Source organism: Carassius auratus, chromosome 4, assembly GCF_003368295.1.
Source record: "Carassius auratus strain Wakin chromosome 4, ASM336829v1, whole genome shotgun sequence".
Lineage (NCBI taxonomy): Eukaryota > Metazoa > Chordata > Actinopteri > Cypriniformes > Cyprinidae > Carassius > Carassius auratus.
In genome coordinates this window covers 15,350,559-15,377,740 of record NC_039246.1, presented here as the reverse complement: position 1 = coordinate 15,377,740, position 27,182 = coordinate 15,350,559, and the positions used below count along the sequence as shown (strand labels likewise).

General features: G+C 35.6%; 3 protein-coding genes across 4 annotated transcripts; 1 reads left to right on the top strand and 2 right to left on the bottom strand.

Annotated features, from left to right (window-relative positions):
• Positions 1-6,744: 6,744 nt before the first annotated feature.
• LOC113060470 (nuclear protein MDM1-like) lies at positions 6,745-15,420 on the bottom strand. The gene is made up of 16 exons (XM_026229403.1): positions 15,284-15,420; positions 14,644-14,749; positions 14,209-14,522; positions 13,807-13,941; positions 13,310-13,486; positions 12,948-13,090; positions 12,639-12,735; positions 12,279-12,311; positions 10,378-10,583; positions 10,030-10,275; positions 9,463-9,605; positions 9,087-9,223; positions 8,790-9,006; positions 7,448-7,519; positions 6,987-7,162; positions 6,745-6,954 (listed from the first exon to the last, which is right to left on the bottom strand). Exons 1-15 carry the CDS (start codon positions 15,299-15,301, stop codon positions 7,053-7,055), a joined length of 2,154 nt encoding a protein of 717 aa, XP_026085188.1. The 5' UTR covers positions 15,302-15,420; the 3' UTR covers positions 6,745-6,954; positions 6,987-7,052.
• Positions 15,421-16,717: 1,297 nt separating this feature from the next.
• On the top strand, positions 16,718-22,756 carry LOC113060455 (calumenin-A-like). 2 transcript variants are annotated; one of them, XM_026229390.1, is made up of 7 exons: positions 16,718-16,862; positions 18,764-19,000; positions 19,176-19,369; positions 19,787-19,953; positions 20,661-20,721; positions 20,851-21,050; positions 21,136-21,240. In XM_026229390.1, the coding sequence occupies exons 2-7, from the start codon at positions 18,774-18,776 to the stop codon at positions 21,238-21,240; spliced, it is 954 nt and encodes a 317-aa protein (XP_026085175.1). In that variant the 5' UTR covers positions 16,718-16,862; positions 18,764-18,773. The 2 variants fall into 2 exon arrangements, with proteins under 2 accessions (XP_026085175.1, XP_026085169.1); XM_026229384.1 differs by lacking the exon at positions 16,718-16,862 and having other exon boundaries at positions 18,774-19,000; positions 21,136-22,756.
• Positions 22,757-22,842: 86 nt separating this feature from the next.
• LOC113060447 (ultraviolet-sensitive opsin-like) lies at positions 22,843-26,101 on the bottom strand. Its single transcript, XM_026229374.1, has 5 exons — positions 25,717-26,101; positions 24,669-24,837; positions 24,419-24,584; positions 23,921-24,160; positions 22,843-23,838 (listed from the first exon to the last, which is right to left on the bottom strand). Exons 1-5 carry the CDS (start codon positions 26,054-26,056, stop codon positions 23,743-23,745), a joined length of 1,011 nt encoding a protein of 336 aa, XP_026085159.1. The 5' UTR covers positions 26,057-26,101; the 3' UTR covers positions 22,843-23,742.
• Positions 26,102-27,182: the final 1,081 nt, after the last annotated feature.

Here is a 27,182-nt window from a genome sequence, read left to right as displayed (position 1 = left end):
GCTCTGCTATACGGGAGCGTGCGCTCTTCCGGCAGAAGAGCGCGCACTTAGGACCCATATAAGGAAATTCCGCTCCATCTAACGTCACACAGAGCCATACTCGAAAAAAACTTTCCGAAACTTGTGACAAACCGGAAGAGGTTTTTTTGGAACAAAAATACTCCTTCAAACGTACAACTTAATTTTTGAAACTTTGTCCATGTTTAGCATGGGAATCCAACTCTTTAACAGTGTAAAAAACTCAGTATGCATGAAATAGCATTTCACCCCCCCTTTAAGGAGCTGAAGATAGACTGCTCAATAGACCAACTCAAACCTAGTCTAAAGTCAATGGCGCAATATTTTTTTGTTATTTAAAGAGTGCTTTGGTATAAAATGTGCCTCTGGGCGGGTCCATGCACAGTGCGTTTTGACTTACACACAGGGATGCGCATCACACAAACATGCCAAATATTAAAAACAAAAGGATTACAGTGTAAGAAAATATTATTGTGTTGGAATAGAATATTCCTACTTGACTTGCTGCCACTTACTGGTAGTTTCAGATACATTTTTAAAGTACAAATTGAATCATATAAATTGTTTAATATTTATATATTCAAAACTTTATATTTAAAAATTTTATTTCATAACATTGTTATTGTGAAATGCCACCTCTGAGTCTTGTCAAAAAGTCTGTAAATATTCCTTAATGCCACATTTTGCTTTTCTGTGCCATGCAAAGATTAATTGTTGATTCTGATTTTATTTGACTAGTAACTTATTCTTCCTGTTTGTATTTTATTATTTTAACTGCATTGATTGTTACATTTAAGAAAAAAATTATAAAAGTTTATAAATCTGATTTTTTGGCAAAAAAGATGACAGACATTTAATAAAGTTTAATTCTGTCATTGATCAGAAGTTGTTCCTTAAAAAAAAATATATATATATATTTTTTTTTTAAAGTAGGAGCACAAGTTAAATGTTAAATGTAAGTTAAATGTAAGTCTAAGTCTAATGTTACCTTTTAAAAACTAATTTCAAATGTTTATGCAAAGTGTAAACTATTAAACATAATCTAAAAAAATCATGCAATACTGTACCACTTAATTAGAAGTGCTTTGAGGGCTTAGCTAAGCAGGTCAATTAGAGACTATTACTAATAATTCAGATTTTTTTTTAATCATTATTTCATTTCACTAATCAAACTTTTATTTTAAACACAAAATTACTTTTATACACAAGACATCATAAATGACGTTTACATTATAACGTGCAAATTCATACACAAAGTATCTTTAATTTGGCCAGAATTGCAGGTCCCTATATACAGAAAGGTTTAGAAAAATATTAAATAAGTCTATCTATCTATCTATCTATCTATCTATCTATCTATCTATCTATCTATCTATCTATCTATCTATCTATCTATCTATCTATCTATCTATCTATCTATCTATCTATCTATCTATCTATAGCTTGCAAGGGAAGTGTATTTATATAGCACATTTCGTACACAATGGTAATTCAAAGTGCTTTACATAATTAAAAGTAAAATAATCATGAAGAAAAATAATCACAAAAATAAAAAAAGCAATTGAAAAACTTTGAAAATTATTTTAAAAATTTACTTTAAAAATATAAAATGATTTGACATGAAATACAGTGAATACATAAAATACAGTGCAATCAGTTCAGACATTGCCCAGTGCTCATTCAATAAATGCACAGCTAAACAGAATAGTTTTAAGTCTAGATTTAAATGTGGCTAATGTTTTAGCACATCTGATCTCTTCTGGAAGCTGATTCCAACTGCGGGCGACATATTAACTAAAGGCGGACTCCCCTTATGTGTGAACCCTTGGTATTTCTAACTGACTCGATCCTAATGATCTGAGTGGTCTGTTAGATTTATATTCAATGAGCATATCTGCAATATATTTCGGTCCTAGGTCATTTAGTGACGTATATACGAGTAAAAGTACTTTAAAATCAATCCTAAATGTAGCTGGAAGCCAGTGTAAGGACCTGATGACTGGTGTGATATGCTCAGATTTTCTGGTTCTAGTCAGAATCCTGGCAGCAGTACAATACTCCACGCTGCTGGTGATAAAGGTAGGAACAAGTTTCTCCAAGTCTTGACTTGAAACAAAACATCTAATTCTTGCAATGTTATTTTGAGGTGATAGTATGCTGATTTAGTTACTGCTTTGACATGACTACTGAAACTAAGGTCTGTCTCCAGAATCACACCAAGATGCCTGACTTGATCTTTAGTTGTTTGACCTCTAGAGTCAAGGTATGCATTCACCTTGAACACTTCGTCTTTGTTTCCAAATGCAATGAATGACTTCAGTTTTTTTCCCTGTTTAACCTTGTTTAGCTTTTTCTCTCAAAGTAAATGTAATTATAGTTAATAATTTCCTAAGTTTTACCATCATTTCAAGCCCAAAAGGGGAACAGAGTTGCGTGAGAGACACAGCGATGAAGCTCATATCTGTTTGCAGTACATACGCCATGGATGGTTAAGACAGCGGACTCCACTGTATGACCTTGTCTCTCTCTCTCTCTCTCTCTCATACACACACGTGCGATGCACAAAACTTCTTATTTGAAAAGTCAATAGTAAATAGTACTTAAACTAATAACAAAGAAACATACTTACAGTAGCTGATTCAGAAGTGCCAGATTGCGGTAGAAAAGTCAGAATGACCTCCTCTTCTGGGGTCCCTTAACAGACATCCATAAAATGCTCTGTTCTTCTGTTGTAAGGAATACTAAATGCATCTACTTTCGGAAGGGCAAATAAAGTGCTTTTGCCTAGATACCCACATCATCTCTCTGACATGACTGCTTCAACACTAACTGAGGTTACTGAAACCTTTTAGAAACTCATGAAACTTCATTATGCACCAAAAGCTTGTAACACTCCAAAGAGAACGGAAAAATTTAAATTGCATCATATGACCCCTTTAAGATCTTTCAGATGAATTCAGTTAAGTCTTGATCTTGACTTGACTTATGAAATATCACCATTAGGCCAAGTCCACTGTATTTACTGTTTAGAGATGTGAGTCTCAAAATGTTTCTGTTCACACAGCAGCTTACAATAGAGGCTTGAATACGGTCTGTATGAGCGTCCAACTGAAGTCAAGCCATATTCTATTTGTGACACACAACTCATATCCACGTCTATGTAAGTTACTGAAACCATGCATGAAACCCCGCAACAGACTAGACGTGTGTGTGCAGAGCAGCTCTTTCAGACTGTAGGACTTGACTGACAAGAAGTTGTCCAGAGCAGTTCCATTCTAAACAGAGTAACCAAACCAAATGGACTTCCATAGTATCAAGTGAGGACCATCAGCTGTTTGGTTACATTCTTCAATATATATATATATATATATATATATATATATATATATATATATATTTTTTTTTTTTTTTTTTTTTTTTTTTGATTTGCAAGGCAAATAAAAAAATGCTTCCTCACCACACCAGAATTATTAGTCACATAAATACATTTAAATTTCAGTTACTTTAATCTGAATACTTTAACAGTGTTAACTGCACCCCCGCATGAGTTATTGCAATTAAATGTCAAATAATATTGTATGATCAAAATCAAATAACTAATATTGTTATCCAGTCTTGCTCACTTAGGGGGTTTCAAAACACTATTTAACTACACACCTATGAGGAAGTATAATAAAATCATGTGTTAAACTATCACTGATGGGGTTGTTCTGACTAACCCTTTATGATGTTAAAACTAACGTTGAACATGATTGTTGTGAAATAATCAGAAACGAGCTTAAGAGAAATAAAAACCTGACTTTATTTAAAAAAAAGATAAATTCAAATATTGCTGAATACATTAAAATCATATTTTTTTCAACTTGGTGTGTTAATGCTTTTAAAATGCATTTACTTTGTAGCGGTCTTTCTTGGGATGTTCAGCCCAAGTCAGCCACAACAACAGCCACAAACGTGACCTTACAAAACACAGCATGAAAGCACAGTTTCCATGCCATTCTTAAAAATCTCTATAGCATACCATAAATACACCAAATAAATAAGTCCATAATAAATAATAGTTTGAATATAGGAAAAAAAAACAGATGGCAATACTGCAGAGGAGAGTTTCAGAGTCATATTCTTGGATTGCAGGATTCGAAGAGGTAGTGGAAGAGAATAATCGTCTCTCCGACTGCTTTGTTACGAGTTTTCTGAAGAATACAAATAATTGGTATTAAAGGCATGCAGAAGAACACATTTAATATTGATTCATGTATGAAAATATCGACTTACCTCATATGCCCGTTCACTGGCAGTTTTATAGTTCTTCTCGAATTCCTTAACACGCACATGGTCTACGAAGTCTAAGTTTTCCTGTAAAAACGGAGCGTTTAAGTTAAAAGCACATAACGGCTGGACAGCTGGTTGAAATGATCAAACTGTTTTTGGAAACTTACACAGTGCGGCTTCAAAATGTGTGCAATCCTCTGCAGGTCAGACCTCACAAAACGAATGTGTGGGTATTTTTTATCAACATGCTCATCTGGGTGCAAGATGTGCTTTAGATAGTAATTCAGGATCATGGAGTTGACACAACAAGAACTCTCCTCCTGGAAAAGAGATAATCATCATTTATAGCATTAGTTTAATGCCATAGCACTTTACACTGTTAAAATTTTTTTTTTTAAATTGTGTAAATACAACAAAGATTCTTGGAGTACGCTTTATAAGAAAATATAATTGTATTTTATACTTTAAAATGTTATATTTAAAACAATGTTGCTTGTTTCTTTGCAGTTAATTGTGAAATTTACTATAAATTTCGAAGTGAAAATTGTTTCACCACCAATAAGAAATCAGTCTGAAATCCAATCTAATCAAATGTGATTGATTATTTATTGGATTAGTCTCTCACATATTAGTCAAAATTGTTCTAATGAATAAATAATGGCTATAGTAACAAAAGAATAAGTATTAGCATATTAAGTAGTAATAGCTATTGAATAGATACTACATACTCCAAAAGACCAAAATAATCAAAAATAATCTAACAAAGACTAATCACTATTGGCAAAAGTGCAAATAAGTCGCTGCAATAATTTCAGGAAAAGGACACAAACCTGTCACTGGTGTGGTACCCTACTATTGATGTGTATACTTTAGCTACTAACAGGCACCATTTAAGTGTAAAGAAATTGCTAAAATGTACCACCATAGTGACAGGTTTCTATTTTGGTTATGATTTAAAGCACATACTTTTAGCATAACCTCGGAGAACACTGGAAGCAGTCTTGTCTCGTGGTCTGTATCTTCCATCTGTGCCTGTGAGGGTTAATAAGCATACATGTTATACATTGTATTTTTAAGAAACTGATATATTTATACAATTGTTTCAACTGAATAAACGATAGGCTACGTACATGTTTAGTCATTATGAAGAGGTTGTTCCAGGTGGAGGAGCTGTCTAGGGGTCTGGGGCGCGGGCGCGTGAGGTGCATCGCGTGGCCGCGCAGAAGGCAGCAGCAGCACATCACAGCAAGCAAAGTCAGGAACTTCATCCTTCAGGTAGACGTCTGGATTCAGTGGGGTTTCCTCTTAGGTGTGTTGTTGTTCCTCGCAGACGAGATTTGGAGTGCATGTTGTGACTCTTGAGCTTTTATATTCTCCTTCTTTGTCCCAGTTATTACCCCTACGTCACTGTGGTATCGTCTCTTCACCTTTGGCGTAATACCCCAACCACTGCACCTGAGTTTATCAGGTCAAGCGGATCTCAAGTGCATGCTTCATAATCGCTGACTGTTATGATTGCATCGGAAATTCGCACCGTTTATTGTCTGACAGAAATAAAGCTGCCAATAATTACTGCAATAAGAACATATGACTGGTGAAGAGCTCTGAAGTGGACAGAGTAGCTACTTCCTGTGAATTCCCCGCTCTGGTGAACATTATTAATTAGTGCGCGACAAATATAACGCCTTTATTGTGTAGTTCTTTCCATTTAACGCTACTAAGAGACATTGCAATTACTCTTTTCCTCAGCATGTTTATATAAGTTTGAAATCTGCAGCCGACAGGAAAAGCAAATAAGCTGTTGAAAATCCTGTCAGGATGTTTGGGGAAGCTGTCGATGCCTTCGAGTGAGAGGTGCAATAGAGAGAGTTCTTTAATAAAACAATTCTACTAACATTGTTACCAAAGTTCTATTGATCAGTTCTCAAATGAAACTTACAAAAACAATCGAATGGTTAATATTCTTGAGGGGAAAAATAATGTGAAGCCATATTATTTATAATCTCTCACCTATAAAAGCGTTTCAATTCAATTTTAATACTATTTATTTTTTTTATTTAAGGGGAAAATTGAGATATATATATATATATGTTGATTCAGTCATATGTTTCAGTAGTGGCTGGATTTGTTGAGTTCATTCAGTAGTTTAAATCACTGGACTGATTCAAGCCAGTAACAAAGTTTCGAAACGATTCATTTCTGATTTTTTCATGTGAATAATGCTGATTACTGTTATGATAGATTTATCGTACATCATTTCAGAAATAGGTAAAATACAATAACTTATTTTTGCATGAACGCACCATTTTCTTTCTTTGTGCGATCGCTGATGTAATTGATGAGACTGAATGTAATGTGGATTGTGGATTTATTTTCTTCAACAGCTCACTCTAGAGCTATTAAATATTACTTTTATGAGATATGATTTTGTATCAAAGAGAAAAATTATGCATCTTTGTTTCTATCATTGTACAAAAATATTTTTATTACTTTTTTGCAGACACTGTTATAGTGTTTACTTAGCAAAATCATTTGTACTGAATGCACAATATTGGGCTAGTCATATTAAAATGCAAGTAAATACAAATAAATTACAAATATTTGTTTCATTTAAAATGCCAGACTATCCCAAAAGAATACAAATAAAAATCACACAAAAACAAATCAGTGGAAGATTAAAAAAAAAATGTAAATTTTCACTTCCTGAGAAATTGGTGGCCATTTTCCAGTCTATGCACAGCCGATTAATGGGCTTTGACACATTAGCTCTTTCCCCAGAATTCCTTCTTTCTTCTCTGAGCACGACCCAAGAGTTCAGAGGCCATGGAGCATGAGGCTGCTGATCTAGATGAGATCTGAGACATCTTATCATCTGGATTTAATATGAAAGAGAGATTAATATATGTTAATATTTTAGATATTTTAAGATACTGCAGCTCCATAAATGAGTAACTGCACAAACTGTGCAGACATACAGTAAATCAAACCAGTGATTTGAAAAGCATTAGCTGTGCTTGATATTTGCACCACATTAAAAGACAAGTTGATCTAATTCCTGTTTCTGCTAAAACTGCTAAACAGACATAAAAGTGTGAAGTAACTGTCACCAACTGCTTATGGCTGCTAATAACTGCTTATAGTAAGAAGGTGATTTTACCATTATCTGACACACAGAAAGATTCAGCTTCAGGAAACACAAACAGCTCTGGCCGAAAAATTCCCAGGTTACCTACAATTGACACAAAGCAGATGATGTGACTGTGTAGTGAGTGAATTACATCATTGAACGTAACACAATAGGCTGTGAAACTAAATCAGATAATCGACACTTTATAAAGTGTATGTTTTGTCACGTAATATTTAAATTAATTGGTTATGTAAGTCAGCAGTCGTTAAGGATCAGATTATGTCATTAAAATAACTGCATTTTCACTTTTTACAATGTTTATAATGTCACCAGTTTACCTTTAATGCTGTATATGTATTACTGAATAATACTCAAATAATACTGGCAGGGAAATAAATACACTCTCTCATGTTTCCAGTGTGATTTATTTCTTTGATGGTAAAGCCGAATCAACAGTTATTACTCCAGTCACGAGATCCTTCTGAAATCATTCTAATATGCTGATTTTGTGCTTTAAGATACATTAATTATACATTATCATTGATTAAAGTGCACTGCTTGTTGTTTTTTATTTAGCTATTTATTTATTTTATGGAAACCTTGAAACATATTTATATATATATATACATTCATTTGAAATAGAAAGAATCTTTTGTAAATGGGTCTTTGTAAAATTATAAATCTTTTTAATATCACTTCAGAATAGTTTAGTCCATCCTTGATGAATAAAAATATAATTTTCTTAAAAAATACTTTTGAGAAATAGTATACTTTGAAACGTTGATGTGTATAATCGTTTTTTTATCAATAAAAACAACAAAGAAATGTACTTTTTTTTTTTTTTTGAGGCGTAAATGCAATAATCAAATTATGTCATAACTATGAGGCATGTACGTATATATCCATCAAATGTTAAGTAATCATTTGAAATAAATGACTGCCCAAGAAAGAAAAGTCTGCCCAGTTAGCATGAGGACTTGAATAAGTACAGTGGTATCAAAATAATGCACTGACGTTAGTGGAAAAAAAACACACACATTAAAAAGAAGACAGGAGACTGACCTAGATTATTCTCCCCCTATTGCTAGCGGTAACCTAACCTCCCTCTACTCCTGCTGGTAAATGACTCAGGCACGTTTCAATTGCGTGCTTATAAATGTGGCGGCTGTTCTTCCCTTGTATGGATTGATGATCTTCAATCAAAAAAAGCGATATATTTGTAGCGCAAACTAAAATGCTCTTTCTTCTAATGTGCATAAACGACATCAAGTTTGGTGTGAATTCATAAATAATAAAACTGTTAGGTCTTTGATAATCAAATTCCCATGGCTGCAACCAGATCTATGTCAGTGGATGCTGAAAGGAACCGTACCATTGTGCTGAAATTCCGGGTTTCTCAATGTGCCCTGGATCCTGTTGACAGGTGGGGGGACAGCAGCTTTGTGACGGTGGCTGGTCTGATGTTTTAGCGATGGCTTGGTGTGGTAGTCTGCCACCTCCTCAGACCAGGCCTCTTCTCGGATGGGAAATGCATCTACGGTGGTCAGGCCAGCGGCTGGCGAGGAACGCGGCAGGCTTCCACTCTCAGTCTTTGCAATACAAAGAAGTTTAAAATCTGAAGACATAATGTGCGACATAATATTGCACATTTGACCTAAGACTCATGTACCTTACTGTGTGGCTGCTGTGGAGAGCCATCTATGATACGTTTGTAAGGAGAGTGAGGTTTCCCTAAAGGTGGCTCACTCCTCCTAACTCTCCTGGAGGAATGTTTGATGTTCGGCGGAGAGACCAGCAAAGCTCCTCCTATTAAATATCAGAAACATTATTAAAAGTAATGATAAATGCTATAAATTATATATAATTCATGTTTTGTTTGCTAGCTTTTTCTAAGAAACAAGAGGCTTGAAATCAGTTGTTCTGACTGCAAACCGTCCAATCATAGTGAAACTGTTGTGAGATGCCAAAAGTATAGGTTCAAGGTGACAAACAGATGTACCATCTGCACAGGAAACCACAGCTGTGTGTAAATCTAGGTTTGGTACCGTTGGCTGGAGTGGTCCGATCATGGTGCGTTCTTCGGACAGTCTGCATGGTCCTGAGTTCGGGGGTTGGCGGTCTGCCCCTGTTAACGGAATATACAGACCCATCCACCACTGATGATGACTCAGTTTCCAACGCATGCAACCTAGAAAAGATATGCGTAATGTCGAAATATAAAACTGTCACGGCATGGGCAGAAACGTTTTTGCATGTACGAGTCATCTTTGTTATATCAGGCCTGGATTTAAACTGATATTGAAGATTCCAAGCCAATATTATATATTAAGTTTATATATATATATATATATATATATATATATATATATATATATATATATATATATATATATATATATATATATATATATATATATTTGTGTTACTATATCCATTTCATTAATTTGTAATTAACTTCCCATTCAAGCTCCAATTCAACTCACAGCCAACTCAAGAATAGAACAGAATTCTTCAATTCTGACTTTTGCCTGACACTGACACCATCATGTTGTTTCTACTGTTGGCAGGTTCTCTTATCTCAAAAGGTCACATTTCAGAACAAAAGCACATACCTTTCATTTCTCTCCTTCATGTTCCCGTGCTCATCTTTTGGATTCCCCTCATTTTTTTCAACTCTTTGTTCCTCCTGTGAAATCTCTGACTCATCTCTCTCTCCAAATCCCTCTTCTTCATCCCAGGCCAACTTCCTCTGCACAGGGAGGGTGGGGTCTTCATGAAGATGAGCATCCCCGGCAGAGCTCCTCCTGCTGGCTGCCACAGAAGCAGAAGGCCCAGGGCTAGAGCTGACACTGCAGGCCCTAAAGAGACATACCAAAGCCCACAGGTCATTGTTAAAAGAAAGATCTTACTGGATTTGCAAACTAAATTGGACAAATTTCTGATGGTCGAGCTGTGCTCACCTGACCAGGTCCAGAGCTTCGATGATAGGGTTGCTACTACTGCTTCTGCAGGCCTCGGATACAATGGAGGATGAAGAAGAGGTACCACTGGAAGGCTCCCACATCCAGTTGTGGTCCGACAGGATCTGATTCAGATGCTGCCGAGAAAAATGAGTTCCCCAGCCCCTTTTCCTGTAGGCATCAGCTTTCTCCCGTAACTCCTGCACCTAAGGAAAAACAGTAGAACAGTAGGGGTCATGAATAATAAATAAGAGCCTGGTAAAAATAGGACTGGACTGCAGATAATATGTTAGGCAAGAAGATTAATAATTTGTTGGAAGCACGGACAAACAGGGCTCAACAATAAGGAATACGCATGTCCCATTGACACATTTAAATTTTGGGCCAGTTGATGGAATGGGTTAAAAATCATAATTTACTTACAATAAAAAATAAAACATTTGCATATATATATATATATATACACAAAATTATGTTTTTAAATATTATTTAATATACTTTTTGTGGTGATAAAATGTATTGTTAAGCCATGATATTGTCCTTATATGTGCTTAATATAAATTTGTTATTGAATCAGCATAAATTGACATCATGCAGCATTGTCACATCCGCTTCGAAACCCGTACAGAGTATGAATAAATGTGAAGGCAGTCATGCTCCACTCCTAAAGAGCTGACTCAGAAAGACACTTTTGTCCCATATGGCAAGTCTTACATGAAAGTTTTGCTGGAGACGCATAAAAGTACACTTGACACCATAACCTAAAATGAAGTACTTTTGTCATACAAAAGTTTGTTTGTTCTTACAGGATCGGCATATAACAAAAACTGCTTTGAATTCTCTATAAAGTTTACAGTCTAGCTAACAAATTTGAAGCACTTACACATTAAAATAAAGAATTTACTGTCATGACAAATACAGACCATGTTAAAACAAAGACATCAGATCAAGTAATTTACTAAGCAGCAAAAGAACCACGTGAAAGATGCAGTCACAGTGACACTTATACAAATTGGGGGGGGGGGGGTGATGATAGCTTAGTAATAGCTTTAATAATACCTAATTAATCACTTATGTAATACTACAAATATTAATGGGACATCTTATTAAAAGCCTTTCTGATCCCCTCTGTCATAACATTTTTTGCTTAAATTATTGGCTCCTCTGATATATAATATATTCACTGTCACTCATAAAATGAATGAATAAATAAATAATTAACTTAATTTACACTTTAGTATAAGGACCAACTGTCACTATTAACTCGTCGCTTATTAGCACCCCTGTTATTAAAATATTGGCTGTTTATTAATACTTATAAAGCACAATTCTTTACCCTTATCCTGAACAGTCTCTAAACTTAACAACTACATAACTAACTATTAATAACCAGCAAATTAGGAGTTATGAGTTAGGAGTTTATTGGTTTGTTAATAGTGAGAATTGGACCTTAAAATAACGTGTCCATAACCTCTGCTAAATAAATAAAATTAGCGTAACATTTTTGTATTATTTCTAACCTATACCTGAACATTTATCTATGATTTTATATAATCAGTGAGTCAGCTAAGAGTTAATACAGGATTACCAGACAACTGAAAGCAAAAAAAAAAAAATCAACCAACAAAACCACAGACAACTTCAAAGTTCCATATCTGCTGACAGATAACATCTTGCTGACTGATCCACCACATGCACACATACACAGATTGAACACACACACACACACACAGAGTTCTTCAAGAATAGGTCCACCGGGATACCACCCATATAGTCTAACTTTGAATGAGGTCATACAGTACTTTTTGTGAGCACAGACACACACATAAGCAAATGAAGGTCTCTCTTGAGACAGCAGCGGCAGTGAGAGAGAGGATGGATGCGACAGGCGGAAGAGTTACCTCATGATACCACTCGTGAAAACCTTCACACTCCTGTAAGATTAATAATACAGACCAGTAATTAGAGAAACTGCTCTTCTTTCTCCTAACAGCTCTTCCACTTTACCCCATCACAGCTCAAGCTCTCATGTAATGTGGTGTCAAAATTGCTCCTGAATTAAGACCTCTGGTCTTTTATTACTTGCTGTTTTTAAGTCCTCCATTGTGTATATTTAACTTTAATAATTTAACTTAAAGTCTAGAAATACACAATATTACGTGGGAAGATTGAACATTTAGCTTTTTTAATGCCATATGAGAATAAAATGCTATTTTCTGTGGCCTTTTCCAATAGGTTTTTTTCTTATTCCACAAGCTTACCTCCTCGTTTGCGGTTTTGATCTTCACCCATCTTCCGTCTCTGTAACTATACTGGAGGGGAGAACCAAAGTTGGATCTGTACTCGGTTTTCTCTTTCCTTTCAGGCAGACAAAGAGGGACACTGGTTATTATGTTTGTGGATTTTGTGAAAAAAATCTAAGTGTAACCTGTTGTATAGCATATGGATATTAAAATCTATATGTGGTGCTTATGTGCTGCTGATGCAAAATGTGTGAAACAAGCCTTGTGAGTTTAGTTTATGTATTTCTTTTCCTAGTCCTTTACAAAAATAAAAATAAAAATAGTCACCTCATAACCATGGGCGAAGGGTCTCTCAGAGAACAGGTTGACCTCACTTCCTGTTGCTGTCGATGGGTGACTTCCTCTTCGGGGCTTGACTTTCTGTTATGTTGTTGCTCCTTCTTTTTCTTCTTCTTCTTGTTCCCTTTACTCTGGCATGGTGGGCATTTAGACAAAAGCCCATAATAAAGCCATTTTTTCTTAATGTATACTTCCTTACTATACAATGAGAACTATACATATAGAATGTGTGAAAATTACGAGGAACTAACACGTCAGTGCAACTGGTTTATCCAGCTCCATAGTTATGCAGAGATATCTGGAAAGTCTGTGTCCACTGACGTAAGCTGAATGTAGATATATCTGTGTACCTTCTCTGGGGTTGTGTTCTCTGCATCAAGCTGCGAGACTTCGCGTTGTTCAACATCTCGCCTCAGGCGTGGTGGTCTGGGAGGAGGTGATCCTTTGAAACTTCTCTTGTACTCACTCTCCATAACTACTGGGTTTGATTTGAAGAGTGGGATGGCTCTGTTGTTACTGTACAACATCTAAATCAGACATGAAATGATTCAAAACAAAAAAGGTGTAAATAACCCTGATGACTATGGCATTCTGATAATAAGATGCTGCTCAAAAAGAAAGTGTTTTTGCTCTCTACATCTAATTATTGTTAGTGTAATTAAAACTATTTTCAATAAACAGTTCTATATTCTGAAGTCAGCATGCAAAACTCTGTACTGCCATCTACTGGATAAGGGTTTATTAAATTAATGAAAGAAAATGCACTCAAACATATGCAGTAATTTGTTAAGAGTTGTTAAAAATAAATTTGAATTAGGACAGTGCTCATGAAAATGCAATAAAGCACCTCATGTGCAGCTAGCAAGGGCGAATCAGCTGTAGGCGTTTTCCGCATGAACTGTCTCTGGTACTCAGAGCTCAAACGACCATTCGTCTGTTGCTCCGATCTCAGTCCCGCTCGTTTCCTTAGCACATGGTGAATCTAGTAGAAAACAGAGGCTTTGAATAACTGTAACTGCAATAATAAAGGTATTAACACCTAATAATACAATTCTAAATATTATACACTAATTATAGTGTTAAAGGGGGGGGGGGTGTCTGTGCACTCATCCACACAGTTTGGTTAGAGATTCTGTTTATTAAAAGGACTACATATGAACAGAACCACAACTGAGCCTCTTTTAATGTGTTGCTGTTTTCCATTATTGTTATTTAAAGTAATCTAACACACTCACTTATAACCACTCACCCCATTGAGTCTTTGTTGCTGTTGGTCTGCAGCACTGGTGGATGTCTGAGCTGCTTGCTCCGCTGTCTGTTGTTGTTGGGATGGTGCAGCGGTGCCCTCTGGTGGCGCAGGGTCTCTTGGGGCAAGAGGGGTCACTATTCTTTCTGCACTATATGCTCTGAGCTCAGGTGTGACAGCTGGAGGTGTGACAGGCCTGCTCTTCTCCTGACGCCGTGGAGCTGGATCATGCCCTCCCCATCGGAGAGAACTGGATATCTGAGGTGGATAAAGGTGCACTTTCCTTTTGGATATAAATTGGGGTTCCCGGGAAATTCCTTTAAATGCAAGAAAAAGACCAATCAATCCAATTAATTCATAACGAATTTATTTCAATATAATTATTTTCATTTTAAAAACACATCTATCTATTTATCTATATATCTATCTAGTACATACTTGACTGATCAGAGCGCAGTCCTGCCAGTCGCATCCTGCGATTTGGAGAATCGCTTCTGGATCGTGTTGTTCGACCTTTGTATTTACTTCGATACTCGCTGAATCCCTATTAGAAGTGGAACATACAAACAAACAATAAGTTTACTTTATAGCACGAGTATCACACATTTTGCATTTGGTACGTTATACAATCTGCATATTTAAATGAGAGGTCTAGGAAATGCTCTGTGATTTATCAGAAAAGCCATGCTTCTATGGTGACAAGTGGATAATCTTGATGCCTTTTAATCGGCGCACGAATTTCTTCAAGACATAACAGGAAGTATCGGCGGTAACTTGTAAAGGCTTTACCGTTTAAAACGGTTCTTTATAAAACCACATAAAGTGCTCTATAATTGTATCTATTTGTTTTCGGCAGCGCGTAATCTATGTGTTATAATGATTCGTATGCATGTATATTTAGTTACCTAAATGTAAACACCCAAAATAAATCTCAAAACTGAAAGCATTTTTGCATCCTGCAGCGCGCGCTCTGTTCCTCAAACAAATGACGTCGCACGAGCGCGTGCACCTTCAGTCTGGTTCTATTGTGTCATGTTTTCAGCAATTTAATATGTAATAAATAATTTAGTTAACTTACCTTAAAACGGACAGGCATTCTGAGTCCGAGCCAGAGGCGATTAGTGCACAGAGAGGTCCGTGAACAAAAGAAGTGTTTTTACACGCTTGAGATCAGATTCGGTTACAGGCTTTGCTGTTACCTTGGTGAGGGCTGTAGCGTCCCACGATACGCGCATGCGCACGACTATAAGCCGATTTGTTATGACGCTTTACTGCGGTGTGTATGCATGAGTGGTTTAGAGTAATTTATTATTGATCAGATTTGAATTTCTTTGTTTGTTTGATAAATGTAATGGGGGGGGGGGGCTGCGTTCTGGTATTTACAGCAAAAATGTTTTTTCAAACATAAAAGAAATAACCTTTAAACTTAAAATGTATAGAAAAAGAGCTCTACTGTATATATAGCTGACATAACCTACTCTTTGATGTTTCAATTCTAGCTTACTGAAATAAGTTTAAGTCATGTAATTACTCTCATAATCTTTGATATGATATTTTTGCTTTTATCAAAAAAAAATAACATTCTGCCATCATCAGTTCATTTGACGGACATTATTTTTGGTATTTTGCTCCAGATTCCACAAAAGATAAATATTTCAGTTGTTTTTCTTGGCAAATTTTACATTCATGACTGCGCATGCAGAAACAGTAAACAAAACATCTCATCTTGGAATAATTAAAAAATTAGAAGAAAGCTATGCTTGTGTGTTCTTCATGTAATATTGTTCTGTATTACATCAGGTTACTGTCATGGTCATGTTTTCCACAATGAAAGTGAAATCAATGCTGCATTTAGCCTACTAATTTATTACAATTATTTTTTATTACATCTGTTTGTTTGTTTGTTTATATTTCTGCATGTAAGTGTAACAAGGGCATCTTAAAATAAAGTGTTACTTTTTTGTTTCCTTGCAACTGATAGTGATTATTGTGTTTAAACAACAGATGCTTTTCTAAACAGTTTAGAAAGGCATCTCGTAATAAACCTAAATACCTTATAATTTCTTCACTATTACTACTTACTCATTTGTGTAGTTTAACCGTCTATGAGTTTAACTAGCTAGTGGCTTTAAATTACAAGTAGCCTAGTATACTGAATGGCTGAAAATAGCTAAACCTAAACCTGACATCAGTTAAATTAAGGTAATCCAATCATTAAAATTCGATGCTGATACGCCATTCATCACTTCTACAAATAATGTTCAGTACGAGGATAGCAGGCACCTTTCCGCGAGAATTTGAGGGTCTCTCAAATTTGGGGACGTGGCAATACGTACCCAATAACACAGTCCACTGGATGCACAACGGTCTCGAGCGATGCATTAACCGATTGTGAAGCCTCGAGCGCTGATAGGTTTCCCGATGCGCTGTAGCCAATCAAAAGAGAGCGCGATGAGTTCTGCGCATTTTAAAACAACGGTTTCCATGACATCCGGGGTTTGCTGTGCTGAAGTGGCCCAATGGCAGCGAACGGACTCCACTGTTTGCGCTGTGATTGGATCGCTAGTCCTAAAAACGGTGTGGCAGCACAGGGGTGTGCAGAGTAAACCAAAGACCCTGTTTTGTGTCTGGGATTCTCGGCCTCGTATTGAGTCTAGGTATGTTGGTATTTTATACACGCTTTGATACGCTTTTGCCTGTTTGGTCTTTAGTGATGTGATTGACCACTGCTTACTGATCGTGTACCATTATAGTGCCGCTTAATAGAGAACGTTAGTATTGAACGTTAAAGGGATAGTTTAGCAAAATAGTACATTTTTTGTCATTATTTGCTTACCCCAATGTTGTTATAAATGTCTATGACTTAATATCATATGTGGAAAGTAAAACTATAATGTTAGAAGACTGACAGCCCCAGTCACCATTCACTTTCATTGCGTCTTATTATTTCATCAAGTGAATGGTGACTATCTCATCTTAAATGTGCTGTAAGGTCACTTTTTGCCTGAGTTTGTGTTGCTTAGATTATCTGTATCATGTCTGTTATAATTTTTAGCTAACAAGTATTAAAAAAGCTAATGTATAACGTTTCTTTGAAAGACAAGAACATAATAACTGCTTCTTATACTGTAAGTCTTAATGAAGCTGTATATATAATTGTGATTTATTTCTGGTGTGACTAATTACTGTAATTATATTGTTTTGTGCTAATTTTTTTAGTGGGTCTTGGATGCTTGTCTTGGCTGTACTACTTGTCATTTTCCCTTTTTTAGTTGCCCATTATTTTTTTCCCCATTCTCTGGAAACACATTTTTGTCGACAGTGTTTCCTGTCAAAGATTCTTTCTGGTATTTTGCCAGTCAGGATTGTGATCTTTCCCTCATTACACACATTTACACTGTCGTACAAAAGTCTGGGATCAGTATTTTTTATATATTTATTTTTTACACACTTCATTTTATTCAGTAAGGACATATGTGATCATTTGTGTAGTGTCAGTTTTTCTAAATTTAGATGTATACATCATCTGAAAGCTGAAAAAAAGAAGCAACCCATTGATGTATGGTTTATTAGGATCGGACAACATTTGGCCGAGATACAACTATTTGAAAATCTGGAATCTGAGGGTGCAAAAACATCTAAATACTGAGAAAATCGGCTTTGAAGTTGTCCAAATGAATTCTTAGCAATGCATATTACTAGTCAAAAATTAAGTTTTAATATATTTACAGTGGGAAATTTACTAAATATCTCCATGGAACATGATCTTTACTTAATATCCTAATGATTTTTGTCATAAAAGAAAAATCATTAATTTTGACGCATACAAGCTTTGTTTTTGTTTTTTTTGCTATTACTAAAAATACACCCCAGCGACTGTGGTCCAGGGTCACATATTGAATTGGCCTATAGTGACAGTAAGACATTTATGACGTTGTAGAAGGTTTCTATTTTTTTTTATTTTTTATGAATGTTTCTTCCTTGTATTCATCTGTGAATCCTGGTTTCCACACAATACTGAACTATTTTCAACATTGATAATAATACTAAATATTATGAGAAGCTGATCAGCATCTTAGAATGATTTCTGAAGGATCATGTGACACTGAAGACTTAAAGTAATGGCTGCTGCTATTTCAACTTTGACATCACATGAATAAAAGACTAAAATATTTATATTTTAAATATTATATATTTAACATTAAACATTAAATATTTGAAATGAGAAAATTTAAATTTTAATATTTAACAATATCACTGTGTTTTGGATCCAATAATTGCAGCTTTGATGAGCACAAGAGACTTCTTTCAAAATCATTAAACAATCTTACCAATCCTAAATGTTGAAAGGTAGTGTATGTCACACTTCTTGCTCAAACATACACAGTGTTTACATTCACTGATTCAAACAGACCTTCAAACACGTAAAAAAATTATGTTTGCACGTTGGATTATTTAAACGTTGCCACATCAGATATTCCTGTGATCGGTATTTATTTTAGTTTAAAGGGGATTTGATGTGCATATATATGTTAATATTTGCTCTCTCTTTCACCAGAGCTTATGTGATGAAGATCGAAATTAGGCCTCTGTTGATGTGCTTTGCTCTGTGCGTGGTCTACGCCACCAGCAAACCCACAGAAAAGAAGGACCGTGTCCACCATGATGCACCACTGAGCAGCAAGGAGCATGACGACGGCACTAACTTTGACTATGACCACGATGCCTTCCTAGGGGAGGACGAAGCTAAGACGTTTGACGACCTGACCCCAGAGGAAAGCAAGAATAGGCTTGGGTAAGGATTGTGTTAAAGGGAATTTAGTAGTGATTCACAGCAACAAGATAACTGCAAATCATTACTTTTCATTGAGAGTTGGTCGTTTTAATATAAAATAAATGATTAAGAGTAGACACACTCTTCTAGTTAATTTATACTCCAATGTTTTTGCTCTTTTTGTGCTGCATTTCAGTAAAATTGTGGATAAGATCGATGCAGACGAGGATGGCTTTGTCACAGAGGCCGAGTTGAAAGCATGGATCAAAAAGGCTCAGAAGAAGTACATCTATGACAATATGGAAAGACAATGGAAGGATTTTGACATGAATAATGATGGCATGATCTCCTGGGACGAATACAAGAATGTCACATATGGAACCTACCTTGGTACAAAATCCAGTCTGTTATTAAAAACAAAGTTAAAGAATTGGTCACCCAAAATTGAAATGTACAAACACACAATGCTGATCCATACCTGTATGTATTTCCTTCTGCTGTGGAACATGAAGATGTTTAAAAAATAATAATAATATTAATGTTCATATAATAAAAGCTCTTTCATTTTCCGACCAAAAACTGTTGGAACATTCTTCAAAATATATATATTTTTACATTCCACAGAATAAAGAAAGTCAGAAAGATCTGAAAAAAGTGAGAGTGAGTAAAGGATGACATAATTGTAATTTTTGGTTAAGTGTGTAGTTTTTATACCACTGTTGTCACCAAGCAGAACTGCAATAGTAAGTATTTTAATAATCATTTGTTCTACTAATTGAATCATTTGCACTGTCTGGGTTTTTCTAGATGATCCTGAGTCGGATGATGGCTATAACTACAAGCAGATGATGGCTAGAGATGAACGGCGCTTCAAAATGGCTGATGGAAATGGAGACCACATCGCTGACAAAGAAGAGTTCACTGCTTTCCTTCATCCTGAGGAGTATGAACATATGAAAGAAATTGTTGTGTTGGTGGGTCTGTTATTATTGTTATGTCGATTCTATTGCAAGTTAAAGTTCGTGTGAAACCTGTTTGTATCCCGTTTTACTTCTGTAAACTGAAATCTGTAGAGCGGTCATATATTTTCTTTTACAGAAGTCTGCTCTTATTTGATCAAGAACTCAGTAAAAACAGATATATTCCGAAATATTATTATAAATAACTGTTTCTGGTTTATAATATAATTTATTCCTGTGATGGTACGCTGAATTTTCAACAGCCATTAATCCAGTCTTCAGTATCTCATGATACTTCAGAATCATTTTGGTGCTTAAGAGACATTTCTTATGATTTTCAATGTCGAAAACAGTTGTGCTGCATAACATTTTTGTGGAAATCATCAGTTTTTCAGGCCTCTTTAATGAATAGAAAGTTCAGAACAGACAGTATTTATTTGAAACAGAAATCATTTTTAACAATATACTGTACATGACTTTACTTTAATTTTAATGGCAGTGTATAATGGTGTAAAATATTGGATGTGGCCACTTTTTATTAATTGGGAATTGGTGGTGTCAAACGAAAGTAAATTTGAGAAAAAAAAAAAGAAATTATAAATTTTGGACATAAGACCAGGAACATGTATGAATGACAATAACTGGATCATTTAGATTTTTATATAGTTACTAAGCTTTGTCTGAATTTTCTGTAACCTATTTCACTCTTTCTTTATCGTTAGGAAACTATTGAGGATATTGATAAGAACGGTGATGGTTTTATCGAGCTGGAGGAGTATATTGGTGAGTGAAATACAGTATTAGGTTTTTTTTTTTATTGTAAAAACTCTTTTATTTCTTTTTTTTTAATCTTTTCCAAAATGTCAGTTTGTTAGTTTAGCTTAACATCAGTTGAATGTTCTTGAATATCAGGCGACATGTACAACCATGAGGATGAAATGGACGAGCCAGAATGGGTGGCGACGGAGCGAGAACAGTTTGCAGAGTTTAGGGACAAGAACAAGGATGGGAAGATGGACAAAGAGGAGACCATGGACTGGATCCTGCCAGCCGACTACGACCACGCAGAAGCCGAAGCCAAGCATCTGGTGTACGAGTCTGACACGAACAAGGTGAGCCAACCTTAAAAACTTCTTTAGTCTGCTTTTAGTAAGTTATAACCAAAATCAACTGTCTGTCTGTCTCACTGTCTTTCAGGATGGCAAACTCACCAAAGAGGAAATACTCAACAAGTACGATTTGTTTGTGGGAAGTCAAGCGACTGACTTTGGGGAGGCTTTAGTTCGACATGATGAGTTTTAATTTGTTTTCCTAGTATAATAGATCATTACTTTTTAACTTGTTTTGGTAAATGGATATAATTTATTTGATATTGCTTCACCATAAAACAACATTAATTCCTCAGATTTAGTTCACTTGATAGATTGTTTTCCCTTTTTGCACACGGAAATGCATTCATGATGACACTACTTAAAGGGATAGTCAGCCAAAAATGAAAATTCTGTCATTAATTACTCTGCCTCATGATGTTCCAAACCCATCTTGAGAGCACAAATTAAGGTATTTTTGATTAAATCCGAGAGCTCTCTGACCCTCCCATAGACAGCAAGGGTCCTACCACAGTCAAGGTCCAGAAACATAGCAAGTACATCGATAAAGTAATCCATATGACATCAGGGGTTCAACTGCAATTTAACGAAGTAATTTAATGACATTATTCAAATTTGCATATGCTGTTCTGTGTCAGCTGCGCCACACATATACTTATTTTGCACAAAAAAAGTTGTCTCGTAACTTCATAAAATTACTGTTGAACCCCTCATGTCACTTGCTTACAATGGGAGGGTCAGAGAGCTTTCGGGATGCTTCAAAAATATCTTAATATGTGTTCTGAAGATGATGAAGGTCTTACGGGTTTGGGACGACATGAGTGAGAAATTAATGACAGAATTTTCATTTTTTGGTGAACTAACACTTCAAGGTTCTTTATTTTATTTTTTTATCTGTCTTTGGAATTGTGGTTCATGTACAGCATTATTACCATTTCAATAACTGTTTATATTTGTTTTTTAATGTGAAGCAGTTTATTCAGGGCTAGAATCAAGGCAGTTTTGCTGTGTTGCTTCTGATCTAAGATCAGCTTCCCCTGCTGTTCACAGTCCTTCTCAGTAGAATACCATTAGTACAGAATCCTCTCAGATTGACTTGAGTTTACACAAATAAAAACAAAAATAAATGTATATATTCACAATGTATATGTGAATATGTATATACTTTTTATACATAGAAACTCATATTTCTCTCCTGTGTGTTATTGTCTTGGCACAAACATTGATTTTAGAGCCATAGGTCAAGAGGATCATGGCAATATTTGGTCTTCTTTCAATATTTATTAGAAAAAACCTAAACCTTGGCGTATTCAGTCACACATTCATCTATTGATATTAAGATGTTTGTTCGTTACCTGATTTTGATCTTTAATAGACACACTCTCATCGTGCCTTTCATTGAATTTTTATGGCTTGATTCATTTTGGTTTGCAGGGTCCAATGTAACATGTTACTGAATAGTCTGTTGCTTTCAGCTTCATTATTTGACATGCACTATCAATTAAATGAAGTTTGCAATATGTTTGCTATGTCATGAACATAGCAATGTGGACCATTAGTTGTCTTTTTAATGAATTTTTTCATAAAAAATGTTTTAGCACCCAGTGGTTTCAGGTGAGTTCCTTCAAGTGGTGCTGTTTCAGCACCTACAGTCTGTATCTTGGCAACAACAAACTGTCAATAAAACAAAATTATGGCTGAAATTGTAACTCTTTTTTTCATGTCATTTGTCTTTTTTCTGCATTCACTCTGCCTGTCATTCAGTCGATTAATAGAAGCTAGTAGGTAGAGGAAATAAAATGCATCAAACAATATAAATCTTTATTAATTCTAAAATCCGGGCACATGTACAAATTCATGCACACTTTATATCTAATTACAACAAAACATGTACAGAAGTAATATAGATACAGATATTCGAGATCCAACGTCATGAAGCCAGTGATTGGACCAAAGCTGTCGCTCATGATTTGTTACCAGCAAACTTCCAGTGAACGTTTCCTCAGCTGCAAACAAGCGGATGGACTTGGATAATTCCCTTGTGATCTTATATATCTTGGCTAATCCAGCCAGAAAGCTGGGCTTTAGTAAATTCTCTGGAGAAGATGAGAGTAAACCTCTTAGTTACACTGTGCTCTTTTGACGAAACAAGCAGTTTTGATTGTTATGGGCTTTTAGTTTACTTAGTTTACTTAAGATCTCAATGTGATATGGCATTTGATGAGAATATAAATGCTACTATAAATGCAGCCAAAGAGCATAAAAACAAAAAATTGGGAATTTCCATTCTCAGTTTGCGTAAGTCCATTCACACTAGAGGATGTCTCATTTCTATTTATTTTTATTTTTTAATTATTATTCTCTTTTTTTTTAATTTTCTGTTGCAAGTTAACAATTTAACATTCTACTTCATCGTCAATGCATAATGCATTGTTGTAACATTAGACAGCAATTACAAAAAAAAAAAATAAAATAAAATAGTAGTATTTTGAAGGTGTACCAGTACTGCACAGAAAGGATGGTAGGATATCACCCACTGGTTTGGCCATCCAGCGGGCTGTGTCTTCTTGGACATGGAGAATCCCTCAGCCCTCAACAAGGTGTAAAGGTGCAGGATTTGAACAATCAGGGCAAGGGATAACATTAAAACAGGTCCAGACAAGTTGTAAATAAGAATAGAAAATTGTGGAATAATTTATGCAGACACAGAGGAGGTTTCAGTCTTGCTGGAAACCTCTGAGCTCTCATCAATCTTCTTGCCAAATACAGTCTCCATGATGCATGCATTGAACTGGAACACAAAATGGCAGAGTATTGGTTTTTGTCTAGTTGTGTAGTGATATTATTTAAAGCATATGTTTTGTCCATCTCACCTGTTTGTTCATGAAGGCATAGATTAGGGGGTTGTACACGCAGGAGCTCTTTGAGAACAAAGAAGGGATGGCCACCAGACGGTAATCCTTGTTTGAATCCTCAGCATAGCTAAAATACAAGGCAGTGATGGCATAAGGGCCATAGCAAACGATAAAGGATCCAACCATCACAACAACCATCCTGGACACTTCCTTCTCAGCCTTTTGGGTGGAGGCAGACTCGGCCTGCTGGGCTGCAACCTATTGGTAAATATTGAAACATTTCAAGTTTGTGAAAAATATGTTTCTGATTTATTAGGCATTCACACATATTCAAAAAAGTTAAGAAATGCTAAGTCATATAAAAAAAAAGTGAATTGAAGTGAATATATATTACATGACATATGACAATTTTAAATATAATTTCTAAATAATATTGCTTGCATATATGCAATTATGTATATCAAATATTAATAATAAAAATAACGGTTCATAAAGGCAAAAATTTGGGATACTCACAGCACGCAGGGCTCCCAACAGTTGTGAATAGGAGAAGGTGATGATCATTATTGGCATCATGAAGCAGGAGACCAATAGGAAGTAAGTGTAGCTCTCACTATTGTACTCCTCGTTTTTTGTGTACCAGTCAGGTCCGCAGGCGGTGCCAAGACCCTCTGGAATGTATCTGTAAATTCAAATGTAAATAAAGTTAATCTTTAAAATTATGAGTGCACGCTTCCAAATATTTCACAAAGAAAATGTCTTTCACCTGCTCCATCCCCAGAATGGAGGAGTGGCACAACCGATACCTATGATCCAGGTGAGCGCAACGGCTCCCAATGCCTGGCTTTGTCCAAACTTGAAGCTTCCAAAGGGTTTACAGATAACCACGTATCTCTCGAAAGCCAGAACTGCCAGAGACCATCCTGTCACAAGTCCTGTGAGAATAAGACAACCACCAATATTAACATACTAAAGGTTACGAAAGGGGGGATTTCACAGTGATGCCATAGAAGATGCAATTGATTTCTCATTCAGTGATAACTTCTTGAATTTTTTCTCAGCGTGAAGAACATAAAAAAAATAAATAATAATAATTATGGAATGGAAAGGTACCTTGGATGCCCCAGCCAGGTTCTCCACAGAACCATTGATGCCAATGATTAAAACCTTCAATTTTAAGAGTGTAATGTCTAGGGTTGAGTATAGTTTCAATTTTATCAATTCCAATTCAGATTCTGCTTATCGATTCCGATTCTTACCGATTCCCAGTGTAGATTCCAATGGGTTTAAAAAAAAGTCAAGCACTTAGATATCAAACATATTAGTTCTCTGTCTCTTTTTGCTAAAATTTTAATTGCTGCTGAATACCATGAATAAAAATCAGCCGGCTACATACAAACTGGACTCGATTAGGAGCTGTTTTTTGTGCAAAATAGAGCTACATGATTCTGGATAAATTGGGACTTTTGTAATGGAAGTTGTAGTTCTCTCACAAATCTTAAGAAAAAAATATTAGACGACTAAACAAAATCTCATGGAATTTACAAATAGAATGATTCAATGACTCACTCAAGATATACTTGTTTTAGGATGAATTAGTGTTTTTGAGTGAATCTCTTGAATTAATGATTCAAAGACAAATACATTTTTATCAGCCACTTTTCACCAGCTTAAATAAAATATGTGCACATAGGAATTGATAGGTGTGTGCGTATCCGATTCCTAACCTTAAGTATCTAATTCTGGAACTGATTTTCAATTCCCGACCCTAGTAATGTTTATGCTATTTAAAGTTCACAGACGCTTTGTCTTACCCGCAATCGATCCCATTGCAGCTTCCATTGCACACAGCGTATAACCGAAGAAGTAATAACCTCTAAGAGCAGAAAAGAATACTTGGCTTACAGAAAAAGTGTCGAAAATAAAGCCTCCTAGGGAGATGTTCACCAAGATGTAGTTGAGAGGCTGTCTGAGTTTCTTGTACTTCATTGTAACAAAGAGGACGATGGCATTCAAAGGTGTGCCCACGAAAAATACAAAGCCCATGAAAGCTGCCTGCAGGTAGAAAGCCCACTTGGGTGCCAGATGGTACTGTGGGCCCTCGAAGGGGCTGATTTTGGAGAGGTTACCGAATTGATAGGTCCACGCGTCCATGGTTGCACCGTTAGTGCCCTTGTTCTTGCGCAGTGTCTCTGTGAAGTCAATGAGCAGCCTGCTGACCAAACATGGATGGGATGGCCTTTTATATAATCCTCAGAGTCTTGCCTGGTGTGAAAGTGGGGGGGGGGGTAGATGGGGATGAAAAGGAAGATCATCCTCCGGGTGATCTTCCGGACATGTTGTCAGGATAATCTGTCCTGTCCATGCAAATTATGCTCAACACCATCATGGAATCTCTAAGCACATGATTAGGCAACACGTGTTGCTCTACAAATGTGGAATATCATACGTTTTAGATTGTATTAGAGCATAAACAACAGTGATACAACATGATTAGAAAGACACTGCTAAAAGACCATTAATATTAACTAATATCTTGAACTGGTATTAAACCTTAAACCTTGAACTGAGCTATTTTCTTTAGAAGAGAAGTCAAATTTGATCATAATTAATTAACTTTGCGACGCTGACACAATTTAACAAAACTGAATAAATTTTGAACTGACTTGCAGCAAAAGAGAACTAGTCAAAATATACACTGTAAAAAATTACCGTGAATTTAACGGTAAAAGACTGTAAAGATGCTACAGTATAAAACTGTTCAATAGTCAAAAACTATATCAGACATCACATATAATTTTACGGCAGTATACCATATTTGGAAGTGAAAAGGAATTTATAATTTACAGTGAATAACCGTAAATTGACATTCTCAGAATTCCTAGCGTTACATTTCAATGTTTTTTTTTTATATATAACTGTTTCTTCTTAGTTTTTTTCTTACCAGTTTTGTACAATAGGGATTTATTTTATATCTAATGTTGTTAAAATATTGTTTATTGCAATGTTTCAGTCTTGTGTGTTACCATAATGGTGTTTAGTGTTTGTGTGAATTAAACTGTGCACCTTCTATATACGTTAATACTGTATTTAAAAGCTCCCTGTGATGTTTTTTTTTTTTTTTTTTTCAGAATTTAAGATATTTTGGATGAAAACCGGGAGGCTTTGTGACTGTCCCATTGACTGCCAAGTCAAGGTCCAGAAAAGTATGAATATCATCATCAGAATAGTCCATCTGCCATCAGTGGTTCAATCGTAATGTTGAAGCGACGAGAATACT